The sequence below is a fragment of the Polyergus mexicanus genome, unplaced genomic scaffold (assembly GCF_030449975.1).
Source record: "Polyergus mexicanus isolate NDT 795.1 unplaced genomic scaffold, iyPolMexi1.0 SCAF_3, whole genome shotgun sequence".
NCBI classification, from domain to species: domain Eukaryota; kingdom Metazoa; phylum Arthropoda; class Insecta; order Hymenoptera; family Formicidae; genus Polyergus; species Polyergus mexicanus.
In genome coordinates this window covers 8443447-8470092 of record NW_027223323.1, presented here as the reverse complement: position 1 = coordinate 8470092, position 26646 = coordinate 8443447, and the positions used below count along the sequence as shown (strand labels likewise).

The 26646-nt window shown below is 33.3% G+C and overlaps 1 protein-coding gene across 6 annotated transcripts in view; it reads right to left on the bottom strand.

The window, feature by feature from the left end:
- Positions 1-26646, bottom strand: part of Rho-5 (rhomboid-5) — a 72873-nt gene that overhangs the window by 7468 nt on the left and 38759 nt on the right. For all 6 annotated transcript variants that reach the window (XM_070292802.1, XM_070292803.1, XM_070292801.1 and 3 more), the window contains 5 exons: positions 6241-6585; positions 5943-6129; positions 5492-5581; positions 527-855; positions 290-376 (listed from right to left, as the gene is read on the bottom strand). In XM_070292802.1, coding sequence (XP_070148903.1) covers positions 290-376; positions 527-855; positions 5492-5581; positions 5943-6129; positions 6241-6585 — 1038 coding nt within the window. The remainder of the gene's footprint in view (positions 1-289; positions 377-526; positions 856-5491; positions 5582-5942; positions 6130-6240; positions 6586-26646) is intronic.

Genomic DNA, 26646 nt, shown 5'->3' with positions numbered 1-26646 from the left:
TGAAAACTTATTTTTCATTTAATTGTCCTTATTTCTTCTACGGAACGTCTTTGACGAGAGAGAGATTTATATCTTCGATTTATTAAAAAAGATACTACTCGAGAATTTTGCTTTCTAAACATAATAAAAATATAACATCATATATTTTTAAATTTAGTATTTTTTTGCGATAGTTTAATTTTTTAACGATAATAATTAATTTGAGAGAAATTAGTATAATATTTTAAAAAGATTGCGATATTTAATCCTTTAGAAAACCTAACTAAAAATTAATGAAATGAGCTTTCACCTGGAAATATAGTGGTCCCTCGTAATCGAACGGGGTCGTCTAACTTGTCCGTCGATCGTCGTCCTGTCATCCTTTTGCTGTACGAATCTGTGAACAGGAAATATTTAATAAGTCTCGTTTAATTTACTCTGTAATTATAATTAACTCATTTTTTCCCCAAATATAATTCAATCTATGACGTTTACGGTTTTCTTAATAATGCGCTATAAAAACTTCCTAATCCTATGGGAAACCTACCCGACCAAATTTTCGGAGGTGATTCCCTCGCGATCCTGCGCGCCGTCTAGGATATCCGCGATCTTGGCGTCGACCTCCTCGTCCTTAACCAATCCACCGGGGGCCTGATCGATCTGCGATGTTTGCTGCGATTGTTGAGACGCTGGAGGAGGCGGAAGGGGCGGCGGAGGCGGCGGGGGCCTCTCAAAGAAGGACTGCTCCTCGTCCAGGCCGCTGTCAGGATACGACACCCCCTCCGTCCTCGATAGATACGCGATCGTACTCGGCGGGAAGCTGCGCGATTCCAGACGCGATTGCGAGCGCTCACGGGGACGCTGCCTCGTCAACGACTGGCAAACAGACAGACATGCTTCAATCTAACGGCATTATATGATATTTGCATTCACGGATACAAATATGCATTGAAATTGTGAGTTTCCTTCTCCTTCTCGCACCAAGTGTCAAATCCCACATTGTTTGGAGCGTAAATCTAAGATTCTAATATTAAATTAATATTACGTAGGCCTTTATAAAGATGTACATGTAAAAAGAGAAAATTATGATGACACACAAACTAAATAAAAAAGCTGAGAGAACATCGAGGTCCTAAACTTACTAGAAAATATAAAATTAAAAATTTTTGACGATCGTCCCTACAAAAATATAAAATATCTCGCGAATGAGAAGAAATAATTCGTCAACAATCCCAAGACCAGAAGGGACTTTATCCCGAAATACTTGCGTTTAAATTTATACTGAAAAATTCGTGCATTCCATCCCTTTTTGCGTTTCATAAAAAAATATTTGTTAAAGAATTTTATTACATCAAAAAATGTCAAATTTTCAATATCGATTTAATGTCCGTAACGGAATTATATAATATAATACACGTATCGCTATCGATCATCTATAATTTCTAGAAAATATCGAAAGATTCGCCAGAGGAAGAGGTGCAGACAGAGGTGCGATTTACGGTCGTATACTGATAAGGATTAGAAATCAAAATATATACGTTAGAGAAATCGACGTTAAAATATCGTGGCTAATACTGCGCTGCCACACCCCAAAGTTACGACTTCGATGCCGCTAATAAACTGTCGGTACTGTCGAAAGCACAGCCCACGCGCGGCCCGACCGGCCGTCCACTGGCTGGCATTTACTACTGCTAACAGCAAGTAGTAGGTGCCAGGCATACGGCATCCGATCACCCCTCGTGCCTGACCAAGCGTTTCCCGCTATCCCTGTGCGAAACTTTGTAAGCTAACCACGTTAAGCGGCAGTTTAGCCTGCCAACTTGCACCGATATTGTTTCTTCGGATGTTGCGGCCTTCGGTTAACGAGACATCTTCGTGCAAGTTCGCGCTGTTTATACGGTGTCCCGTAATGAACGAGTAAAACTTTAGTGTGTGTAATATATTTTCTTATTAAGCAAAAGATTTATCAACGAAGTTGTGTAACGTGGCAAAATATTTCGAATTATCGCCGAGCTCATTTTATGTATGTAGAGAGATTTTATAGAACTTCTTTTTTATTTCTCCAAAGAAATCTTAGGACACACATTTTTTAAAATACACCCTTTAATTGGGGAGACGACGATTAACGATCGAGAATCGTACCGACCGCGAGGATATAAAATCCGATTGAAAGGGGGCTCGATACGGAGCAATAAACAGGATAAATGTTAATTCCACGCAAACCGTGCGCGAAATTAAATTCCGTCCAATTTTATAGAGGCGTAGATCCGCTTCTATGGAATTTTTCTACTTTAACGAGCCCGCTATTATCACAAAAGAAAACATGCACCTCGTTTCGATTCGTTATCTTCGTCTCTGCTAAATATTTTATATATAATTTGATATGAATTCTCTGATATATAAAACATATATTCGTGACATATTTATATTAATATTCCACTAAATACATCGAAAAAAAAATTGGTATCTTAATTTTAATTATTTCGTATACTCTATCTCCGTTTTTTTATTAATCGCAAAAAAAATTACGAAAAAATCGTCAAGTTTTAATAATTAAGAATATTATACTTGCATTTTTAATTTTTTTTTTTCTAGTAACAATTTACGAAACAATTAATTATATATCTTAAATTATAAAGCCAATAATAAATTCTTTTACTTCATAAAATTAAATTATATTATATTCCCCGGAAAAATGGGACGATTACGATTGTCCTGTCGTTGAAAGAGTACAAAAAAAAACATCTATAAAGAAATTGATTTGCAAAAATTCGATTATCAATAATGCGAGAGTTTAATAATTCGTATCAAAGTTATTATTGAATAACATTATTGGCCAATTATTAATATCGATCAACGATGATGAGTAAACACGTAATGAGTATTTACTGGGAAATCCATCATTTCACGAGCGTGTAATTAAACGCAGATCAGCATAATCCGGCATTAACAACTACAGATGCATCGCGTAGTAAAACAACTTTCAAATGGTTTATATACAGCTCTTATATCGAGTCTTGCGATTCCACTGGGACCTACAAAGACATGCTAAAATTTAATAGAGCATGTAATCAGAAATATGAATGAAAGAGAGACAGAAATTTCTACGTACATATGTATCAATTATTTAAGAAAATACAATATAATTTTGTTCAAACAATTAACTCGAGAATCAAAAATGAGGTAAATCTCTTTCTCTTAGGAAAGAAAAAAAAAAAAAAGATTTCCCTTTATTTATCTTTCGCATAAACGTAATAATGCGCGCGACTCGTCGTTTCCGTAAAATTAAAAAAGAAAATGAAATAGAAGAGACGGAGAGGCAAGCGTGTCACGCGCGTAACGAAGTGTTTTAAATCTTAGGGCGGTGTGTAACGAAGGGAGTAGATTACCCTCGTAACTCGCCCTTTATGCGTTCCTCTCAAGAGACGTAATTAATGGCGGCCGGTGCACGCGTTTTACACATGAATTTTTATTAAAATCTACATCGTACGAGCGCGCGCGCGGCGCGTGTAATAAGAAAACAGCAGTAACATCTGTTAACACGAGAGTCTAATAAACTTCATTATTAAGTAAAATCGATATTACATTAATTAGAGAAGGAATGGAACGCGAAAGGGCATTTATGTTCGTGGCAGCTGCGTTTTTCGAACTGGCTTTACTGACTGCTTCTGCACGACTATTATGCATATATCGTAAAATAGGATTTTTTGCGTTACAAATTTTTTCAACGGTGACAATAATGTGGAATTTCTCAAAAAGCAGAGAGAGTAAAGTAATTGCGATGTCAGTAACTGACAGCTAGTTTCAAAAGATATTGTGTTAGAAAAAATACTATAAAAAAATATAATTAATAGAAAATATTTATTATGTTAAAAAGGAAAATCTTCCTCCCTCTATATATTTTGTCTCCAAATGTCATAAACGAATGTGTGATAAAACACGAATGTCTGTTTGTGCAGATCTTTCGTTTCAGATTTATCTGTGCTAAAAAGAGCCCCTCGAAACAGTTTAGACAGCACAGTCCGCGTTTCCGCTTAATAATTTTCATTATTGTGAGAAATCGCGCGAATCGCGAAATTGTGATTCGATCGCGCGGAACGAATAGCGGCAAAATTAATTTGTTAACCGTTTTTTCGGATTTTATCTTCATACTCGGCTCTCTAATCGAAGAAAAAAGACGTTTCAAACAAAATATAAAAATTCGAAATTATAAATTTCAACGATTATATTTATATAAAAATTGTACAAGCTATATTATTATGTGCCGTTGAATTCTGAGTAGAATCGAAACAATTAGCTATAAAATAATTAAAGCTGTAAAAAATTGCAACTTATATAAAATAATTTTTTAAAGAAATAACATATATAAATTAAATATTATTTTGTTAACGAATAATAAACATCCGGTGATATATAGCATCTTTTGAAAAATCATTCAGAAGTTATAAAACTTTTACATATACTTGGAGCAGAATATTTGATTGCGTAATATAATTACGAATGGCCGTGAATATTTTCCATTCGATTTCAAACAACTTTCAAACTGCGACACGATGCTTTCTGGGTCGCGCGTGAAATATTTTAATGGTTCACGGTTGTATATAAAAGAGAAACACACTTTCCTCCAGCGCGGTACATGCTCCAGGCGTTGTCCGGCTAGTTCAAGTTAAGTGGTAAGTTTTGAAATATGGCCAGCCCCGCGTGTTTGCAGCACAGGAAGAATGCATTGCGCAATGCGTAAATACATATATGTAACACCCACTCGATATATTCAACCGTGGCCAATCGAAACGCCGAAAAAAATACGAATCTGAACGTATTTCAGGATAATCGACGAAACATTGTCGAAATTTTATAATCCAAGATTTAAACAAAAATTCAATTTGCAAAATCTGTTTTGCCCATATTAGATTTTTCAATCTAAAATTAATATTTTCTCTGCCTTTTAAAAGTAAAACAACTGTTAAGAGATGAATCCATTTAAAAATCGACTACAAAGTCTTTTCGCTGCGTTCAATTATATATCTTCGATATGATCCATGCAACATAATATCTTTAAAATATAATCGCGGCTTGTAAAATACTTGAATAATTCAAAGGTAAAATTTTGTCTTAGCTCGTTGAGTGCAAAGTTTGCATGGCCGGAAATAAGCCCTTCTGGCGTAAACTAAAACCAAAGTTACGTAATGGGGCGACGGGCGCACGGGTCGCTCCACTTTTATGACCGGAATTACTCTCTACTTTGGCTAATCTAAACTTTAAAGTTAATGTAACGTAATTCAGCAAAAAGGTGGTTTACACTCGACCGTCTAATTACGTCGCATCGATTCGTCTCGTGATCTTAGTAAAAATTCATTTACGAATTTAACGAGCCCTTTCGACGATCCTGACGCAAAAAATATTATCAAATAAACAAAATATCAAACAAAAAATTTACAAGACATATATCAGAAAAAAGATTATCGAAATAGATTTTGACATAATTAAAACTCGAAGTGGATCAATGACTCACCTCGACGATGTAATGAAGACCCGACAGCGTCATCCTTGCTACAGAATCTTTCCTCCGTACCGGTTGCTGCCATCGTCTGAGAGTGACACTCTGTAAATATTTTTAAAAATGTGTTTTTTTTTCTTTCTGCAATTCCTCAAAGTCCCGAATTTTTTCTCGCCAATAAAAATTGTTCCAGTAATATTATTGTTATTTTCTCTGATTATATCCTCGTCAAATTATTTGCGACAGTCATTAATTCTTACATGTTAACTTTCGTCTTAAATATTCTTAACTTCGTCACAAACTACATAGTCATTGTCAAAAATTGAATTGAGTTAACTCTTCCAACATAATACCTATTGACTTATCCCGCTATCAACTTGTCGATTATCATGGGATAATCACGTTATCGTTAATATGATCACAATCGCGTTAGAACGTATATTCTCTCATGATATAATGCACTTACTTCCGGTGTCTCGGTTGTGTCCGGTACGTCCCTGGTGATGTCCGGATCCGGGGGCTTGTGTTCCGGTAGCAGCGCGCCGTACTTCCTCGACGCCATGCGTCGCCGTCGGTCCAGCCATCTCTGCTTCTCCAGAGTCTCCGATTCCTCGTCGACTCCGAAGAATTGCGCTGTCTCGCGTTTAATATAACTGCAAAATTCGACAACGTTACAGGCGTCTGATCGGATTTAAGGAGCGACGATCTATCATCTCTTATCATCAGTGATTAATGTTCTCCAATAATACTAGAAAATTACTCACTTTCGTATAGCCTCGGTACGGCTTTGATTCCTTCTAAGTCTCGGCCGTTGGGCCGCCGAGGCGCTCACCGAGGAGCTGCTGACCTGGACCACCGGCCGAGGTGGTGCGCTCGGCGCGGAGACGCTCCTAGCGATGCCACTGACGCTTCCGGTAGCGATAGAGACGCCGGAGGTGGCCGACGACGGCACGGTCGCCGACGTCGTCGTCACCGATGTCACCGTCGTCGCGGTAGAGGAGGCCGCGACGCCCACCGGGTACATCCCGATACTCTGCGTCGCGTCGACCTCGCCGGTCGTCGATGATACCGTCGAAGTGCCGGTTGTCCCGGAACTCGGTGATGGTTGCCTAAAAAAAACAGAAGAGACGAATGACGTTACTCATGTCGTTACTGCGTTTTGTGCGTGGAACCGGAGTTGCTGTAATAAAAAATTTTTTGGAGCTCTGTCTGCTACATTCATTTTACCAGCTCAAAAGAGATTTAAGATTTAATATTATAATAATATAATATATAATATAATATTATAATAAAATATATATAATTTAAAATTATAAATTATTTTTTAATTACATTATTAGCAATAAATTAGCAAATTTTTACAGTTATACGATAAGTAGGGAAATATACGTATTTCGGCAAATATACGTACGCGCACGGCTTGAACGCAAGATGATTTATACTCGCGCGAATAAAAAAGGAAAATTCCGGGAATTTCCGCGACGCCACATTTTTCTCGCGACGCGGTAGCAGCTGCATCCCTCGCCTGCATTCATTTAGGCGAAGTGCAGTATCGGGGAGGTGAAAGAGAGAAGGGAATCGATATCGCGTGCATCAAGGGTAATTAATGGCAAACCGCCCCCCTTCTTAGACGCCTTGTCGTCGCTTGCCTCGAACGCACGTGCCGTGTTAGTTAATTTTTTCCCGGGAAAAATTCGTGCATTTTTTTTTTTAATCCGGCACGACGCTAATTCCAAATAAATTGCGCAGAAAATACGATTAAGGTATTATTCACGGTCCAAGATTTGACAACCGCAACGTGAAAATGCGCTCGATTACCGCGAATAAATGATCGCGAAACTTTGGCAAATATATTGACGAAACTCGCAAAATAAAAGAGCAATTCGCAGGCAAAGAGAGGTGAATGCGAAATAGGAAATGGAATAAATGGGCATTTAAAAAAAAATGTCCCGATGATAAATTTTCGGATAACAAGAAAGATGACTATTAAGGTAAGTTTCAAACCATATAAGAATATGGGGTGCAAGAGGGGGACTGCCAAAGCGAAATTCGCTGAAAGAATGCCACCCCACGAAATCGTCTCATGAATAGATGAGGAGAGATAGAATTGAGGACTTCGCCGAGCTTGCAGCTTTCATGTAGGTTGAATGGGCGCGAGAGTGCATAAAAAAAAAAGCAGTGTTTTCAGATGCTAGATTTCAGATATGCCCAGAAGAACTTATGAATTTACGATTAATGGAAATGTGTATATACATCAGAGAAATAAACAAAAATATTTAAACTTTGACATATTTTTTTTCCACATTTTCTTCCAAGTTACTCTTAACTATTTAATTAACGCGAAAAATTAAAGAATTATATACCACTAAAACAAATCTCTTGTAGCTCTCCGTCTAATATTTGTGCTTGATATAATTGCGTTTCATCAACCATCGATATTGTTATCAATCTTTAGCTCTATCCTTTTGCGTGATTTACTTAATGTACGGATAAATTAGCCTCTCCCTTAGTAATAAATTCAGTAAGATATTGGAGAGCGTAAGCGCAGATTCTATTTTAGTGTTTCGCCATCCGCAATGTTTGTTAATAATTTCTACGTCGTTCCGGAAACTTGCCAGCAAAGCGCGAAGGAAGTTCCCACTGAAGAAATACTTCGATCGGAAGAGCCGCAACGCGCGACTCCTCGCGCCAGGAGACGCCGTTTCTCGGCGCGTGTGTATCTCTCGCAGGTACTTAAGTTGAGGGTTCATATATAAGTTTCAACATAAATACAGCGTCTTGTTTCCGCTTGTTTCGCCGCCGCGCGCTACCCCGGGCCGGAAATTAAGGACGTCGCGAAGCTCGCTCGCCCAATTTCATTAGCCCATTTCGATTTGATAAGACGCGCGACCGCGGATAAATGTATGGGTCGATGATAAATTGTGCGTCAGATATAAATAAGCGTACAATAAATTAAAGCGACTGTACAGGATATTTTAGAATAATTTACTCTGAAAAGTCACTTATACATATATATAAAATTATAAGAGATCGAACAAGAGTGTAACAAACTTTAAAAGAGTTCAAAGATCGAAATCATGCAGGAAAAATTGAAAAATAAGAAAAAATAAAAATTGATTTATTTGATGGAAATACTAAAAAAAAAAAACATTGGTAAATTTTTTAAGGAACTAGAAAAGTCTAGGATAAAGAAAAAAAATAGCTATTAAAAAATAATTAAAATACCAGAAAAAGATTGAAGAGATTAAAAGAATCTGAGAGAAATCAAGAGAAGAAATAACTGGAAAGAAACTGGAATAGATCTAATGGATCTAGTAGAACAGCTATAACGAAGAGAAGAAGGAAGAGGGAAAAAGTGAAGGCGCATGATTTTTCAGAAAGATAGACTCAAACGGTCCGATAGACTGCTAGATGACAAAGACCGAGGCATGTCTAGATATGAGTTGGAAGAAACTGCAATGAGCCGAGGAATGACTGAAGCGGACAGAGAGAAATCGAGCGTAAAGAAGATCGGGGGAACGAATTGGGAGAAGATGAGATGGAAGAAAGGAGAGGCAAGAGGGAAGGGTGGCCACGTACGTACGTGTCATCTGCGCGAAGGAAGGACGAGATTTAAAACGCAGGGAGAAGCTACGACCCTCCCCTATCAAGCGGTAAATAGTATAGAGACGATGGCCCGGGTTGTTTTTCACGCGAGTGGATTTTTACAACGCGAGGTATTACTCTCCCCTGTCCTCCCTGCCAACCCTTCTTCACCACCCGTTCACGTCACCCCTGACTTTAGCAGGGTGTGGTCTACGTCCTCCTGCAGCTTTCACACATCGCTCTTTCATATCGCCCGCCAACGGGCTCGACATCCCTCCAGCTCCGCTCGTATGTTCGTTCCCTTGTCTTCAATTATCGCTTTCGTATCTTTATTTATTACACGATGATACCGCTATAAAGCGACTCCTTCGACAATTTCTTCATTTGACAGTGATAGACCCTCACGTTCGCTAATTAATCGTTTGGCGTAAAGCCGATTCTTTCCGCGCGACTCTCCATTCGCGTTGCGATTCACCATTTTAACGCGCAATGTACGTGTCGCATATCCGCCTTTAGGCTCTTTTTCATCTGTACAAACTTTTATAATTTTATTTTAGATTTATTTTCATCTGATAACTGTAATTCAGATACGGCGTAATAACATAAAAACTCGTAAAAAAAAATTCTATATGAAGTGTTCAAAGTTTAAATCTGATCGTGAAATATTTTTGCGTTAGTGAAAGTTTTATTTTCGTTAATAGATATTTATTTTTCCAAGAGATGCTAATTTCTTGGTAATTATTTATATATATTGATTGCCAATTTATAATATATTCTTGCAAAGTTGCCTTATTCGATATTTCTTTTTCAATATATCGTTCGTAAATATACTTTTATTAATACGTTTTTTATTAGTACTATGCAGATGCAAATTTACATTATAAATCAAGATTTTCTCTCTCTTCGCAGTTGCAATTTTTCAAAACTATGTTTGCACATTATACTTATAATTAAAGAATTGACGCGGTGTAAACAACATCATAAATATCTTTTCATTAATATAATACAAAAATACAACATTGTATTATTTTTATAAATTAAAAATCTTGAAAAAATAGTTACAATATTATTCTAACTTATGTTGTAAATAAAATTAACAGACGTTATTGTTGTATTAATACTCTCCATTATTAACAATTATTAATAAAATTGTTAAAAAACTTAAATTATAAATTAAATATTTTTCTTTTAATCGCACTTTCTACATTTTTTTAATTGTACATTTTATCGATATATCATGTCAATGTGTTAATCGTGAAAAAATCGAATTGTCATACACACTTTTAATCGATTTACTTGTTTTCTCGCTGCTGCTTTAAGATAAAATAAATGTAGTCGCGAGAAAATAAAGTTTTCAACCCTCTTTTCTCGTCAACTAACCCCGCCTTGCCATCACTTCTGATTGTCCTTAATCGCGATGCGGCGCGCAAATTAAAATTGCATCTCGTGTAGCTGCAGTAATAGCCGCACTGCGTAAAACGATACTGCAATCGCATGATGTAAAGTGTAAAGGCAAGTTGAGCGTAAACGAATCCGCCTCTGTAATTACGCGCGTAGAATTTTATGTACTAGATTACAATATTTATGTCTTCGCGATAGCGCCCTTGTTTCGTTCGTTAAAATCTATCTCTATCTCTTTCTCTCCCGATACGCAATAAAATCACTTTGATTAAAAAAGAGGGGAAAAAAAAATGATAAAAATATAGTTGATTAATTTTTCGAACGGGGAAACGTGTTATGCGAGATATATTAGACTCTTTTGACTACTAAATTGTAGGATGATAGAACATGTTCTGATTTTGGGATAGCGATACGCTATCGTTCCGATTGATAAACCGATTTGCGTTGAAAGCGAGCCGACATAAGCCGCATATAATAATTACGATCGCGTGCGAACCGGTTATTAGAGGGAGTGCCGGAAACTGCTTCGGTTACTAATGATTATGTTCGTTTTTCGAGTACCACCCTTTAATGGCGCCGCTTAATCAGAGCCACTTCGCGAGTCCGCTAGACTCGCCCCGCCGAGCAATCGATTGATGTCTGAAAAGTCTGAACGATACAAAAAAAGATTGCACACAATTGCCATTTTATACGCTGAATCAATAAGGGTCTAAACTTTCGACGATTGACAAAATATTAAAAGAACCACATATCCCCTCTGTGGTCTTATACATATATTTCTCGTATATATTCATAATGAATTCAAAAAAAAATTTTTCTATAAAATAAGCAAAAAGAAATAAAAATTAGAGATTAAATTATATTCATTAAAAAAAATATATATATTATCGCGCTTAATAAAATTACGATAGCGAGAATAAATCTTCATGAAAAAATATAATACAGTTTTTTTGCCAAACAAAAATTTCTCAGATTTATTTTTATAAAATTCTCCCCAAAAAAAGAAGATTTTTTTTTTAAACAAAGTAAATTGCAAGCTCCTTTATAAGAATCGGGAGAATAAATGTTTTCAAAATTTTTTACAAGATATATTTTTCAAACAAAATCGCTCTAAAAATCTTCACAAAAATGGCTTTGAAAGATACATCGATGAAAATATATTATAGACGTTAAATAATGACATAATGAGAAATGGACTATTGGTTAGCAAAATTCGCGCACTGTTGACTCTGTGGGCTAAGTAAAGATACCCGGATGAGAACTAGCGGTCGGTCGCAAAAGAAACGTAATTCTGCCTGAGTTACGATCGAACCACTTTGTCATCAGCATGCGGGCCCAAAAAAGACGATATAATTCAATTGTCGAAAATTGAAGCCGGAAATTAACGGCGTCGACAGAGGGAATAGAAATAGAATTTCGTTCTTACTGCCCTCTCATCGTCTCTCATCTTACGATAATAATATTTCTCGAAAATAGCTGTATACACACACACACAAGTATATTAAAGTGTTATCTCTTTTTAGCGACTTAGCGATTATAAATGTCGCTTGGTACAGCGTCGTCCTCTTGCTTTTAAAACACCGTTATAACGGATCGTCGCAATTTTGAAATGAAATATGTTCCACGATTCATATCGCAGTCTTATAATAATTAAATATATCTGATCGCGCAATGCGTTGAAAACGCAAAATGCAAATTGTTATATTGCAAAATGTTGCAATTGTGTAAAATATTCGAAATTTAAAAAATATATAAATCGCTCATATAAAAGCCATTCTACATAAATTTTTTATCATAAAAATTATACTTTATCGTACAAATATTTTTTTAGACTTTTAGTTTAATATACATGTTAATTTTAATTGTTATTATATTCATATTTTTATTGTTACCGAATCGAAAATATTTATTTGTGACAAATGTAAAAATCTGAAAAATATATGAATTTTGAAAAATATATAAAAAGCAGGGGAGATATAGTCAGAGCAAATAACATGCTTAATGGAGTTTTGGGTTTTATTTATGGAACCCTCGAGAAATCGTCGAGCAGATTTTTCAGGCTCGTTCGAAACCGCTGTTTCCTGTATGTGCTCGTCGGACGGAGACCAGCCTTATACAGACGGTGTATAAGGCCGCTCTGTCTGTCTCTCTTTCTCTTACTCTCGTCGGTGTTAACGACCTCGGCGATTGACCCGCGTGACCTGACCTAGAGTCCGCCTCGCATGCGCTCGGCGCCGCTTCGGCTGTCGCGTTCGATACTCAGATACTTGCCACTCGGATACTAGTCAGTACACGCTCGACCAGCGAGCTGTAACAAGTAGATAGAAAGGAGACAGAAAATATCCAATGCCAATCTCTCTCTCTTTCTCTCTTGAAAAAATTTTTGAGACAAAGCTACAATGAAGATCTCAAGATGAAGTGGAACAATAGGGTCATACTGTATAGTGCAGTGTACGAAAAACTTATATATAATTTTAAGTTACATGTTACAAAAAAAAGAGAAGAATTTGTAAAAAATTCTTAATCATTTTTGAAATAATTTTTTTCAAAGATATCGTTAAGAGAATATTTCAAGATTTTTACTGGTGAGACGTGTAACGATTAGAATAGTCGGTGTATCTTAAAAATCTTGAAGATTAGCTTTAAACACTATGTATAATCCAAGATGTAAATTAACTGTTCATGTAAATTTTTTTTGGGATTATTCTGAATGAAATTAATATATCTGACTTTTGATTATAAAATAAAAGGAAAATAACAAATGTGTAATATTAATTGACAATCGACAAATAAAGGATTATTGAGAGAATTTATAGAAATGATAATTTTTTTTTTTTTTTTACAATAAGATCATATTAGAAACGTTTATGATGGAAAAAAATAGATTTATGAGAGATCAATGAACGTTACAGCATGGAGAATAATTAGTGATTACCCGAGGCCAAATCCACCTATTCAATTATCCCGTATGCGAACTTGCATTAACGGTTGCATAGCATTAGCTTCTCATATGCAAGATCCATTGTAAATGTCAGGCATTCGTAATAAATGCATCGCCATTAATTAATATAATGCCAGCAGCAATCGCCCTTATAACGTGCTCATGCTCTATATCGATCCCAATTTCCAAAACGCATTCAATCTCGAAAGCTGTTTAGCTTAACGCAGTCTGTGCATTGCGCATAATTTGCAATAAAACTCAAATTCGCAATTATTATGTGACTACGAACGGCCTGATTTCTGTCGTTTTATCCCAAAATAATGATGTCAAATATTCCCATTGAGACATCAAAAGAGCAATTGCTGTTGCATTTGAGATTTTTTACGAAGTATATATCATCTGAAAAATACATATATGTGCAAATATTACGTCGCGATTTTAAAATGAAAAGAAACATTCCCATAAATAAACATCTCTGAAAGAAGTTTCTTTTTAAGATAATTAAGAATAAAGTGGCTTTCACGGATTAATCTTTTTATGCTTTATTTTCAAGTCTTAGTCTCTACTTAAACAGAACTTTAAATTGTAACGCTAATTGTTACAAAAGAGAGAGAGAGAGAGAGAGAGAGAGAGAGAGATGTTTAATATTAGAATTTTAATATTAAAAATTGTACATATATAAGAACGTTTCAAAATATTATAATTCTAAAGAGTAACTTTTTTTGAGAACTTTAAGATTTTAAAATATTGCTTTAAAAGAGTACTAAAACTGCAAGAGCAGTCGATATTATCTCGTAAAATTGTAACGATGCGAAAGTTTATATTAGGCCTTGGGCTAGGTATTAAAATTTCAGCATCTTAAAATATCCGAACGTCGTATCTAAAATCGTATCTAAATTTGCAAAAATCGAAATCGTGAAATAATAACATTTAATAAATCATGCTTTCCAAACAACACTCTATCTTGCTCTAATATAACGATATAAAATAATTTGGAAAAATCTGTAAAATTGTACATGTGTTTTTAAAAGTGAGATTATCACGAAATAATTTATAAAAATTATTCCGTGTTTCTCCTAACCTGATTGAAATTTGAAAATGCCAAGATAGCGTAATTGCACTGTGTCTTTGAAAGTATATCAATTTTTTTCGAACTGAATATTAAACGTTTTACAAAAAACTTATGACACTATCGCGGGATATAAAATATGTGGCTCGAGAGTCTTATCGGAGAAAGTGATTTAGTCGATTAATTCGAATCTAACTCGAAGATTAAATTAACTCGCTAATGGCTGTTGGAGAAGATTATGGTATTAATCTACGATCAATTATGTAAGACAATTTGCGTGAGTATTTGCCAAGCATTTGCATGACGCCGAGATATTTGGCGCTTAGATCAAAGTGATCAAGTTTACCCCAATAGGCACCTGTATCCTATTCAAGAAAAGCTTTCCCTTCTCCCCTTTCTCCTTTCCATGCAAAAATGTATATATATTATCCATCCATAATATCCAAGTATCTGTACGTTGTCTTGCATTATGTTTATTTAGACTGAAATAATGTATACACGGAATGTTAATAATATTTAAAATAATTTTAGAATTTTTTCAACCAAAATTATTATATAACAAAAAAATTATATATAATATTATTTTAATAAACATTAAAAATACAAAATGACATATGCATCGTATGTATAATAAATAAAAGAATATAACATGATAAATAATAATAAATATAATAAATAAAATATATAATATGAAATGCAGATTTGAGGATCTTCCTCCCAAAATAAACACCCATAAAAAAACTGATACAATTTTAAAATAAATGTTTATCCCAGAATAAGCGAATAGTTTTAATGTATCTTAATTTATATATTTGTTAAATTTTAGATTCATAGAGATCAATATGCTGATTCGATTAAGTGCATACGGTAGATCTGATTATTCCGTTTTGCCGGATATTGACTACATTAAAATGTATCCCCGTATTATGCACGATGGCTCATATGTTGGTCATATGCACAGGTGCATCGCAATGTGCAATGAAGACCGTCTTGCGCAAAATCCGGGGTTAGTGTTTAACCCGCATGAATTTCAACGGCAGATTAAAGCCGTTGCAAGTGCGGGATCGCAGAACGTTATAATGATGCTAGCAGTAACATGATATTAGCCACGATATAGTTACGTTGCGCTATTTCAGTTATAGTTATACAATGAATATTACGTTGCAGTTCTACACGACTAGAATCTGTAACCGTATTAAAAAACATAAAGAGACATCTTGATATTTTTTAATCTACTATTATATTTTGAATCTCTCGTAATTGTATAATCCCGAAATTTTTTTTATTTCGAAACACATTGTCATTTGATGATATTATGAAAAATTTTATAATCTTGAAACACTCTGTAATTCTCATTAATATAAAACTCCATTTTTAATTGTATTTCACGCTACTTTTACTATTTAAAAAAGTGAAATCTTCTTCTATACTCGTTTTCAAATTTTATATTTTTTAAAATAATAAATAAAAAAAAAATTTTAATTTTATGATTTTATTATTTTAAAAATAAAACATATGTATATGTATTACACAAAATTTTTTATTTTCGCGCAAATGTTTAAATATTTAGAATGAACTGAATTTAAGCAATTAAAAAAACAAAGCTCGGTTAATTAAAAAATACATTTATATTATTATATTATTATACAATATATTATATTTATATTATTATATAATATCGTATTATAAAAATATTCTCTCAAAACTAAACATTTCTAAAAAAACAAAAAAAAAACTGAAATGAAAAATGCGATTGATATAAAATCTTTTTCATAAAATTATGTCTTTGAAAGATCGCAATATCTTTGAGATTATTAGCGAAAAAAGATGACGTTATCGCGTGGATTTTCACGTGAATCTGCGAGAGGTTTCGTTCCAGAATCCCAAGTATTCCAAGCAATATCGTTTGCGAGCTTGGGAGTTCATGAAAGGGGAATCCCGCAATAAAAGCTGCCACCATTTCCGAGACGGTTCCAGCATATCGTCTACCTAATGAAGTATTCTTCTCGCTGTGACAAACACTACTTTTCGCGAAGGAAAAAACAAAGAAACCGAGAACAATGCGCATTCTTCAAACATGTTTCCTCGCACTTAATTTAAGAAATAATATACACTGATTTAAGACAGTAAAAACGTAGGTACTTGGGGAATTATTTTAATTTTTCTCTTTTTCATATATCGAAAATTCGAATGTTTTAGAAGAAAAATAAAAATTTCATAAAAACTTCTAAAATAAAAGACAATTCTTTTGTCTCTCCCGATTAAAAATGTCTTAGGGTTTTTCGGATAGCATTCTAGTCAATCGATACGCGACACATTTTCTTTCCAAATTAAAAAAAAAAAAAAAAAAAAAAAAAAAAAAAAAAAAAAAAAAACTCATGTTTTCTCTGAAAACACTTTGTGCAGCGTAACATATTGTTCTTAACAATGGCGACGAGGATGAATTACGAAATTATAGACACTGTACGAAACGCGTCGCGTGTAAAAGAAGGACTCCGAGATTCCTTGCGGCGTTCTCCGAAGGAGATTCACCAAGTCTACGCAGAGTTTCCTCTAGTTTCACGCGCTTAAGTATAGATGAATATTTAAAGAATAGCTTCCTGTCCGCTCGCGCCGCGTGCGGAATCCGCGCTTTCGAATTCCGCTTCTCCGCTGAATCTCCTCTAGAGACCATATCCCATGGGAATCCGCGACTCCTTCATTTTTTTAAAATCCCTTTCAGTACCAAAAGTTCGGTTCAATTTACACAACATTTCAATTTAGATGTACGCGGAGAGTTATGATTATTTACATACAATTATATAAAATCTATAATTATAACTAGAGATAAAGATATATAACTATATTTTAATATATAATAATTAAATAAAATATTCAATTAATTATTCAAATAAGAGAGTATAGTTTTTAGGAAGCTAAACATCTCGTAATTATTGAATTTCGCAATATTCTCTCTATATATATCTTGTAACTGTATAATTTTATTAAAATAATGTTATACATAAAAATGTGTATTATTTTTACATTAAAATAATTTCACAATCCCTTAAGTTTCGTTTTTAATACAATACTAGGCATTTTATAAAAAATTATTAATTTATGATACAATTTTCTTACACTCGTAAACTTCGTTAAAGAAAAATTTTATGAAAATGTTTGATACACCTCTATAATCCCTCAGTAAGTACTTCTAAAATTTCTCTACGATCGAAACAGGTCATAAAACTTTCGGATTTGTGGCCATCGTCGCGAAGCGCGGAAAACCGCCGTAAACAAGGGTGGAGGAGGGCGTATTCTCGAAAAACAGCTCTCGGCCGTGACGTAAAACTATCCCCGATCCATTAAGGTTCCGGAAAGAGTAAGATACAAAGGATATTTTTAAAGGAGGGATTAAATCTCTCCCCCTCTTGCTCCTTCGACCATCCTACGTTTCTTTATTTTTCTCCCAGTGAAATAAAAGCAACGCGAGGAAGGAAAAATTACCACGGCAATTTCAATCCAAAAAGAGCGCTTTGCGAAATTATTTAAATACTTTTTTACCTTTATATATCTTCAACGTGCTTCTATCTTAGAACTAATGTGGATTTGCGCGGATTTTATTTCTTATATAATGTATAATATATTTTGTAAAAACTATAAATTTTTAATATACCGACATGTAAATATAAATTTAACAAATATATAATAAATATATGATAAATTCAAATAATAATTTATTAAAAATATGCAATTGAAGTATAGTTTTCTACTTATATTATCATATTTAACTCTTCAAGCTTGACAAGTTTAAATAGAAAGAGAAAAAGATAAAATTAAAACGTCAATTAATGAAAATTAAATTTTCAATATACATCGGGATTCATCTCGAGGAAAATCGAATCGATCGATCGCAATCTCCGATCATGCCGCAATCATGCGAGAACGCGATTTCCGTGGCGAGACTTGCGGTCGTATCACGTAGAATACCATACGTTGCTCGCATAGCTAAGCTATGCGAATGGTATTCGATAATTAGCCATCGGACATCTCTAGTTTCTCACAGAAATCGCGTGTTCCAATTTAATTTTTGGTGATAATGCGTGGCTTACGCTTCAAATCGATTTTAGAGAAATGCATTCACACTCTGCGTTTCAATTTTTTTCTTTTTTTTCTTTTTTTTTCCCTTGGAAATATCGAACCATCTATTATAAAGGATATATATTTAATCTCTTCAACTTTTGTAATTTTAAATTTTATATAATTTTTTGTCGAATTCCTTCTCTCTTTCTCTCTCTTTGTATTGAACTCGTATTTTACAAAATTATTTTAAGCGGATCTTTTATGTGCAATCTGATTCAAATTACCTATCAGGCTAGTACAGATTTTTTGCTAATTAATGCTAGATTTTAAAAGAATCTTTTATAAATTTCCGACTTTATGAGAACTTTTTATTCCAGATTAATTAGCATTTTTTTATATGAATCTCTCACACTTGATTCGTTGTTTATTATCGTCTCATTAATCTTTTTTGTATAATAATCATGAGTTTTATATAAGAAGATCATTTCAATTAATTGTCAAATGTATTTTAAAGAATTATTCATACGAATTATTTTGCCGAGAATTCACGAACAATTCAATAATTCTATAAGACACTCATGAATTATTAATGTTGCAAATAATATTAGTTATAATCGATCATTTAGCAATTAAGGTCATTTTACGAGAAATTTGTCGATAATTATATTTAATTTTAATTTAATCATATTTAATTTTCGATATGTGTTATTTAGCGTCGCTCACTTTATACTAATTTTATTTTGAAATTTAACGTATCAATATCATCTTTATATCCCTCTGTGCAGTTTCATAGCGTTTAAAAGTCATTATACTACGGATTTTGTGGCGAAACCTAGACACACAGTATCGTATCGTAAAAGAGCTATTGCAAAGGGATGCACCCGTCGATGAAATTTTAATCCAATTAAAGCCATTAACTTTCATCTTCCCTCCCTCCTCCCTCCTTTACTATTGTATGCGTTTCGAAGCTACATCAATAAACGTCGACTATATGAAAACAAACGCTTAAGACAGCTAGGAAATAATAGTGTTGTGATAATAGTAGAATGGATGATAGCGATCATGGTTTTACGAAAATACGCACATAGAGGTACATAAATTTCTCCCTTTCGTCTGTCTCTCCCTTAAAATCGCCTGTCTGCCTTCAATCGATACCTTTCGTTACAAATATTATATTTTCTCATTTATCTTATATAAAAAATTAATTTTTCAAAAAATATTGATTCAATTTATTAAAAATACTTAATGGCAAAATTAGCAGGAGATAAAAAATAATTTAGAAAAATACTGTATTAATATAAAAAAATATATAAATATGATGTAATGTATATCAAAATTATTTTTGAAACAAAAATTTGTCAAAAATATGTATGAATTATTAATCGCATATAAATGCTTAATATATATATAGAAAAAATGTTTTTATGTAAATATGACTCTCTCTCTCTCTTTCTCTCTCTCTCTCTCTCTCTCTCTCTCGTCTCTTTCTCTCTCTCTCTCTAGTTTCTCTAGACTCATATTACGAAGGTAAAGATGACGTCAGCAAATCAGAATGCGTGTTTCTAACACAGCTGACATATGATACATTTTTCAATGTTACATTCTATTTCAGCTATAAACGCGAATTTATTTAACTGTATTTGCGCTCTCTTTTTATCAGAAAAAAAATCGTCTAAAATAATAATAATAATAATAATATATATATAAATTTATGTAACACAATTAAATATATTTTTAAAAATGTGTTTCTTTAAAATATAATATTAAAATGTAAAATACACATTGGGTTTTATAAATATCCATGTGGTTTAATCTGCATATAATTTAGTTTTAACACATCTCGATACGCATCAAATGACAAATGCCAAAGATAATATCATATCAGTCTGCTGATAAGATGTAAGTTCGACTTAATATCAATTTAATTAACTCTGGAATATATTTCACGTATCACTTCACAATCTTGTTTAGATTATGTGAATCATAATTATATAGTTTTATGTAATTTCGCACATTAATAACAATCTAAAAAACTGCAGATGGAATTTATGTGAAAACGTTTCTACATGGAAGAAATGTAATGTCTTCCTATATATGTACATTAAATAGAAATATTTTTTTTTTCATTTAAATAAAAGAAATAAAAAAATTATGTCTATCTCTCAATTATTATTCTATATATTTGCATATAATTTTAACCAACTGATTATTATTTATAAAACCTACCTTTCTCTCACCTCCCTTTCTTTTATTCGTATCTTTTGCGTCATTTTTACGTAAGTCACTTAACGCTATACCAATATGCTTTGTCATCACTATACTGCTACATTTCGTCGTTCATTATTTAACACGAGGGACACAATGCGAGATTTAAATTTTTTTAAAAATCGTTAAAGAAGCGAGTGATATTTTACGACGAGTTATAACGGATTCTTCGCGAGAGACGCGTCATGCACTACTGAACGGACGCATGCGTCGCATCGCGTCGCACGTGGCGGCGGTGGCCGTCAGCTGTTGGGCGTCAACAAGTCCCGCTAGGAATGGTGGAATTCTGTTACCGATCGGTTGAGCGAATCGAGAAAATCTCGCCGTTTCGCGTTCTTCACAGACGAAATTAACGGCGGATAATATTCAATTTAGACAATATGAAGAGTTTAAAATCAATTTAAAAAGAATCGATACATGTTATTTTCTTGGACTTTATTTTTATTCAGACATCTGTTAAATATTTCGTCAAACAAATATTTAAGTATCGTATAAATAGACTACTTTATTTATTTGGCAAAATAGTTAATAAATATTTTTATAAAAGAACAAAGGAGTTTATGCATCAAAAATTTTGTCTATCTATCATATCTTCCATACCTTTGAACTTTTATTTTATGATGTAAAAGTAATGTTACTTATTAGCTTATATATAACAGTAATACAAATAAATAGGGAATAAAAATAAGCTTCGAAGACGTTTTTCGGTGATAAAAAAGTTGTATAAAATATCAAGATTAATTTGTTCAATAAAAACTTGAAAGATTCAAAAGATACTGCAACGAGCAAATAATATATGGAACAAAGAGGGTCAGATTATAAATAGATCTTGAGAGAAAAGAAGAAAAAATATGTAAAAAGGAAAAAAAAAGAGAGAAACAAGTAAAACGAAATACGAAAATAGACACGAGACTTATGCTGAGAACCGATAAACACACAGGAGAGAGAGAAAAAAAAAGATTAAAATTAAAAAAAGACAATCGAAAGAGGAAAGGATACAACACGCAAGATGTGAGAAGACGAGAAATGGAAATAGAATAAACAACGACATAAAACACGGAATAAACGTGTGAATGATGACTAATCGAGAATGCTTACGTAATTCGTTTCGTAAAAAAGACACATATTATAGTCAGTGTACTATAGTACGTTATAGTGTTGTACAGATGTAGTATACGATACATAGCTAGGAAGATATCGTTTCTCGTACAAGGCGAAGATTTTACTTTCACTTATCGAGTGGATTAGATTAGGTTGTTTATTCGACGTAAACGTGCCATCCGTTTGTAAAGGTAATCTCCCGTCTATTTTTGCATTGAGAATATCAGACGGCGAAAATAAGTTATACGTTTTCACTTTAAATATATTAAATTAATTATTATTTTTTATTAATTAATATTTACAAAAAAACACGCGAATAACTAGTACTTGACAAAAATGATGAAAAATAAATCAGATTTTATCGAGTTAATCAAGCATAATGAATAAACAAGCAATCCTCGACAAATGATGACATGTTTTCAATATTTTTTATGCAATAAGTTTTCTTGTACATGATCAAATAACCGCGATAAAAATTTCCACAATAATTTCCGATCCTCCGAAAAATCATACTCACACTCCCTGCTATCTCATATTTTTGTAATAATCGATTATACACGTTCTATGATGCATGAGAGCGACAGAGTATTTTAAGAGAGTATAGACGAGATGAGGGGGGATCTAATAGAATTCCGCGGTTTGCGTAGATTCCGTTAAAAGCCTCCAAAACCAGGACAGGCTACTATTGTATTATCTAACGCATTATTATGCAACCTGCAAAGTCTCGAGGATAGATCAGTTTATTTATCGTATGACTCTGTATCGGATATTATATATAAACGCGGGCGTACAATTAAAAAAATAAATATCCTCTTTTTTTTATCCAACAATTATGTAAAATATTACCTTAATAATTTTTCTTTTTGCTATTTTCCAAAATTAAAAAATTTTTTTCAAATGTATTTATCCCCACAGTTTTTATCCCTTTTTTATTTTAAGATCGCCGAGACGAGGATTACACGAATTACTCCGAATTCACGACAAAACATAAGAGATAATTTTCATCTTTTGCTTTCGAAGAAAACATTTTCTTAATATGCTATAATAATTAATTTTGCGAAAGATACCATTTATATGCGTATACATATATATATACACAATGTGCATCCTAACATTATCTGTAATTTAGCGATTTGTCATCGGTTGCATTATCGTCAGACGTATGAACGTGACCGGATCCGCGTGATCGGAAATAATCGCATCCTGTACGTGCCAAAATGCATCTATGGACAGGATAATGATAGAATTACCGGCAAGGAAACCTCAAAGGATACTCGCTCGTATAACGGTGAAGGAAACCGCGGGATCTTGCCGGATATTCTCACGTTTTGCACGACAGGTATCATAAGATTCCATTTCTAAAGATTTACGTACAAGCGGCATTTATTCCGAGTCGAAATAGAAATATGAAAGCAAGACGAATTATAAAAACCAATATCCGTAAAATACATTCTAATTTGATTTTTGCGATTCACTTTGCTGCAAATGTCAAAGGATATATTTATATTAAAGAGAATATATTTTTATTAAAGATGTTTTTATGAAATAATATTTTTATTAAAGAGATACTTTATTTTTAAAAATTTATTAAAGATATTTATAAAATACCGAACACATATATACAGAATGTAAAAAAAAAAAAAAAAACCATTCAATATTTATATGGTAGATAGGACATATCATGTGACGTAAGAAGATAATCTGTCTAAATCTTTATCTCAATATTTACAGATGTTCCCCCTTCCATTTCCATACATACTTAGCATCATTTTACAGAATCGCGAACATACATCCGCAATCGCCGGTTGATGACAACTGACTGATTGCCGGTGAAATCTCCTGTTATGAAGTATGTATGGAAATTGAATGAGGACATTCAAAACGTAGTTTATAAACACTGAGGTAAACATCATATGCGACACGTAAAAGCCATTAAGTCAATCATGATGCTAACATAGAAAAATGTTTATATCTCAGAAACGATTGAATTTTCGACTATGTTTACTAAGGTTTTTTTTACTCATTGTCAGTATGATGTGTCTTATCTACTACAGGTATAAATTACATACTTTCTTTTTTTAATACCCTGTATATTGCGTTGAATAAGAAATTAAAGATGCTGAAAAATACCGTCTATTTTTATAACATACTTAAAAAAAAAAGAAAAAAAAATGTATCCTTATTATCTCTATGCAAAGCTATTTTAATTAGAGCTTATCAAGAATAATATACGCGACAAATATTTATTAAAGGTTAATAATATTGTTGGCGCGTTTGTGAAAGATTAGAGAGCAGGAAGGGGAGCGAAAACGATAGGTGAGCGGGGATAAAATCCTTAATTGAAACTGACATGACGACGGCCGGTGTCAGATTGCAATTTCGTGCGATGGGGCCAGTTAAACTCACGAGCCCGACATAATTACCGAAGTTGCCAGCAGCTCGTGGAACATCGTCATTGCCGGCGCGAGACAATGCCCGGATGCTCCACCTTACGACTTCCGAATCATTCGTCTACCCCTATCCCCTTTCGTCCTCACCGCGAGAGATCGTATTGAAGCAATCTGGATTAATTCGGATGAAATTCGAATGAGGGGTTTCAGAGAGAAAGTGGACTGCTTAGCATGAAGATCGACTTCGCGGTCGAAAATTATTTGGAGATAATCGCTCGATATTTCGGGAACATTTATAAATTTGAAGTAACGTTATTCTGTTGGATGCACACAATGTGTGATTGAAATAAACTAAATTTTCATAAAATTTTATACACGTTATTTTTGAAACAGGCTCTATTGTGGGTTTCACTAGATTTACACATATAAATTCTAGTGTAATTACAATTGAAGAGTAAAATTACATTATACAACAGTAATTATACTGTAGTTGTAAATAATGTAAGACATAATTAACACTTTACATTATTTATAAGTAATGTATAGTTACAATATCCTACACAGTATAAATTAGAAGCTTCTTGACGTTTCTTGCATTTTCTAAAATTACGGAATGCTATCGATTAACTGAATGCGCATTATCAACAAACGCGAAAAATTCTAAAATTTTTCTATACAACATTGAATTGTTCGAATTTTTGTCACGAGATTCGAAAGTATCTTGCTCCGTGTCCTCGATTCTCTTTTTACGTCTGGCAACAGTCGGTGACTCCTTATTGATTATTAGACGCGTTTTATTCTCAGTGCGCATCTATTCAAGATTCAAAAGAACGACGTTTTTTTAAATGCTAGTCGGAATTTAGAACGCGAGTCCGCATTTGGCGGTGGCAAACATCGAAAACTCCAAATAAGTCGTGGCAATCAGGTTAATGGAGTATCGTGAGCCGATTCTCGTCTTACTCCTTTTCATATCTTCCATATCCGTGAAATCGATGTTTCAACGACAATTAAGGTACCTTTAATAGCCAGAGAACCAAGATACTCTTTTTCAATGACGTAGTTATATCTGTTATTGATCTATTCAACGGAATGAGATACAAGATGCACACCGCGTGTTCTCATAAATTGCTAATGTATACAATTTTTTCGCAAAGGATTCAATATTAATTACAATTTATCGGACTTGAAATAATTTTAATAATTGCTTAAATTTTATGCCACTAAGAACAGGTTATTCGCTGAAAAAAATGCTCTTGTATGCCTTCCGCTATTTAAATAAAATAAATAAAAAAGAAAAAAAAATCAAAATAATATCTCACGTTCTAATGTTTAATTACAAAAATATTTATCATAAATTAATTATGTGCCGGAGATATTTACTGTAGATTTCATGCGTAATTAATTTATTATTCGAGTTAAAAACAACCCGAACAAAATCAATTATAATGTAATATTTCAATTTATTTTTACTCATTTTCATATTATATTTCATATAATATATATATTCCGTATAATATTCCAATTTTTATATTTAACACTTTTCCATAGCATTTTACGCGTAATTATTCTTCGTAATTATTATGATCGAGAAATGTTAATAAAATGATTGCTAATTAACTGAAATAAACAAGTGTCAAAAGTAGATTGAAATTATCGGAAATGGTGAAACTACTTTATAACAGGATCGAGGAAAAAATATCCTCGTGTATAAAATATATTTAAGATAAAAAATTAGAATTAGTTTTCGGTTGAATCCATAAGAACGGCGAGGCTGAAGAAGATGCTGTGTTAAACCAAAATCTCCCATCGCTCCCGTAAATAATATTTATCCCTCAATTAAGGGGCTCTTCCCATTCTAATTTGTGAGCTCTATTATACAGGCGCATTATTACGCGAGCATATGCATATTGCGGGAGCTATCCCATTCCTCCCCCGTCTCCCTTTATAATCTCCCATGTTACACGAGCAAGCTCTCAACGCACGCTATGGCTTTCGCCTGTTCTAAAGCTCGCCCTCGCTAATCAATGATTCTTTTTTCCTCTCGTCAGCGATTACATGCGCGATTTACATCGAAAATTATAACTATCTAGAGATATAGATCCGTTGCTTTGAAATTTGATATAATGTATACTTTTTCAAGAAGAAGAAGAAAAAAAAATGAGAACTTAAATGCTTTAAAAATTTTTACAACTTAATTTTTTTATATATATAATCTCGTTAAAAAAAACTTTTATGTCATTTGACTCTTTTTTGATATTCCTTATTTTACACATTCCCGTAAATTTATTTACTCTCCTCGAGATCATAAAATAAGTCCTAATCGTGACATTGAAGTATATTTTATGTCTATACAAAAAAA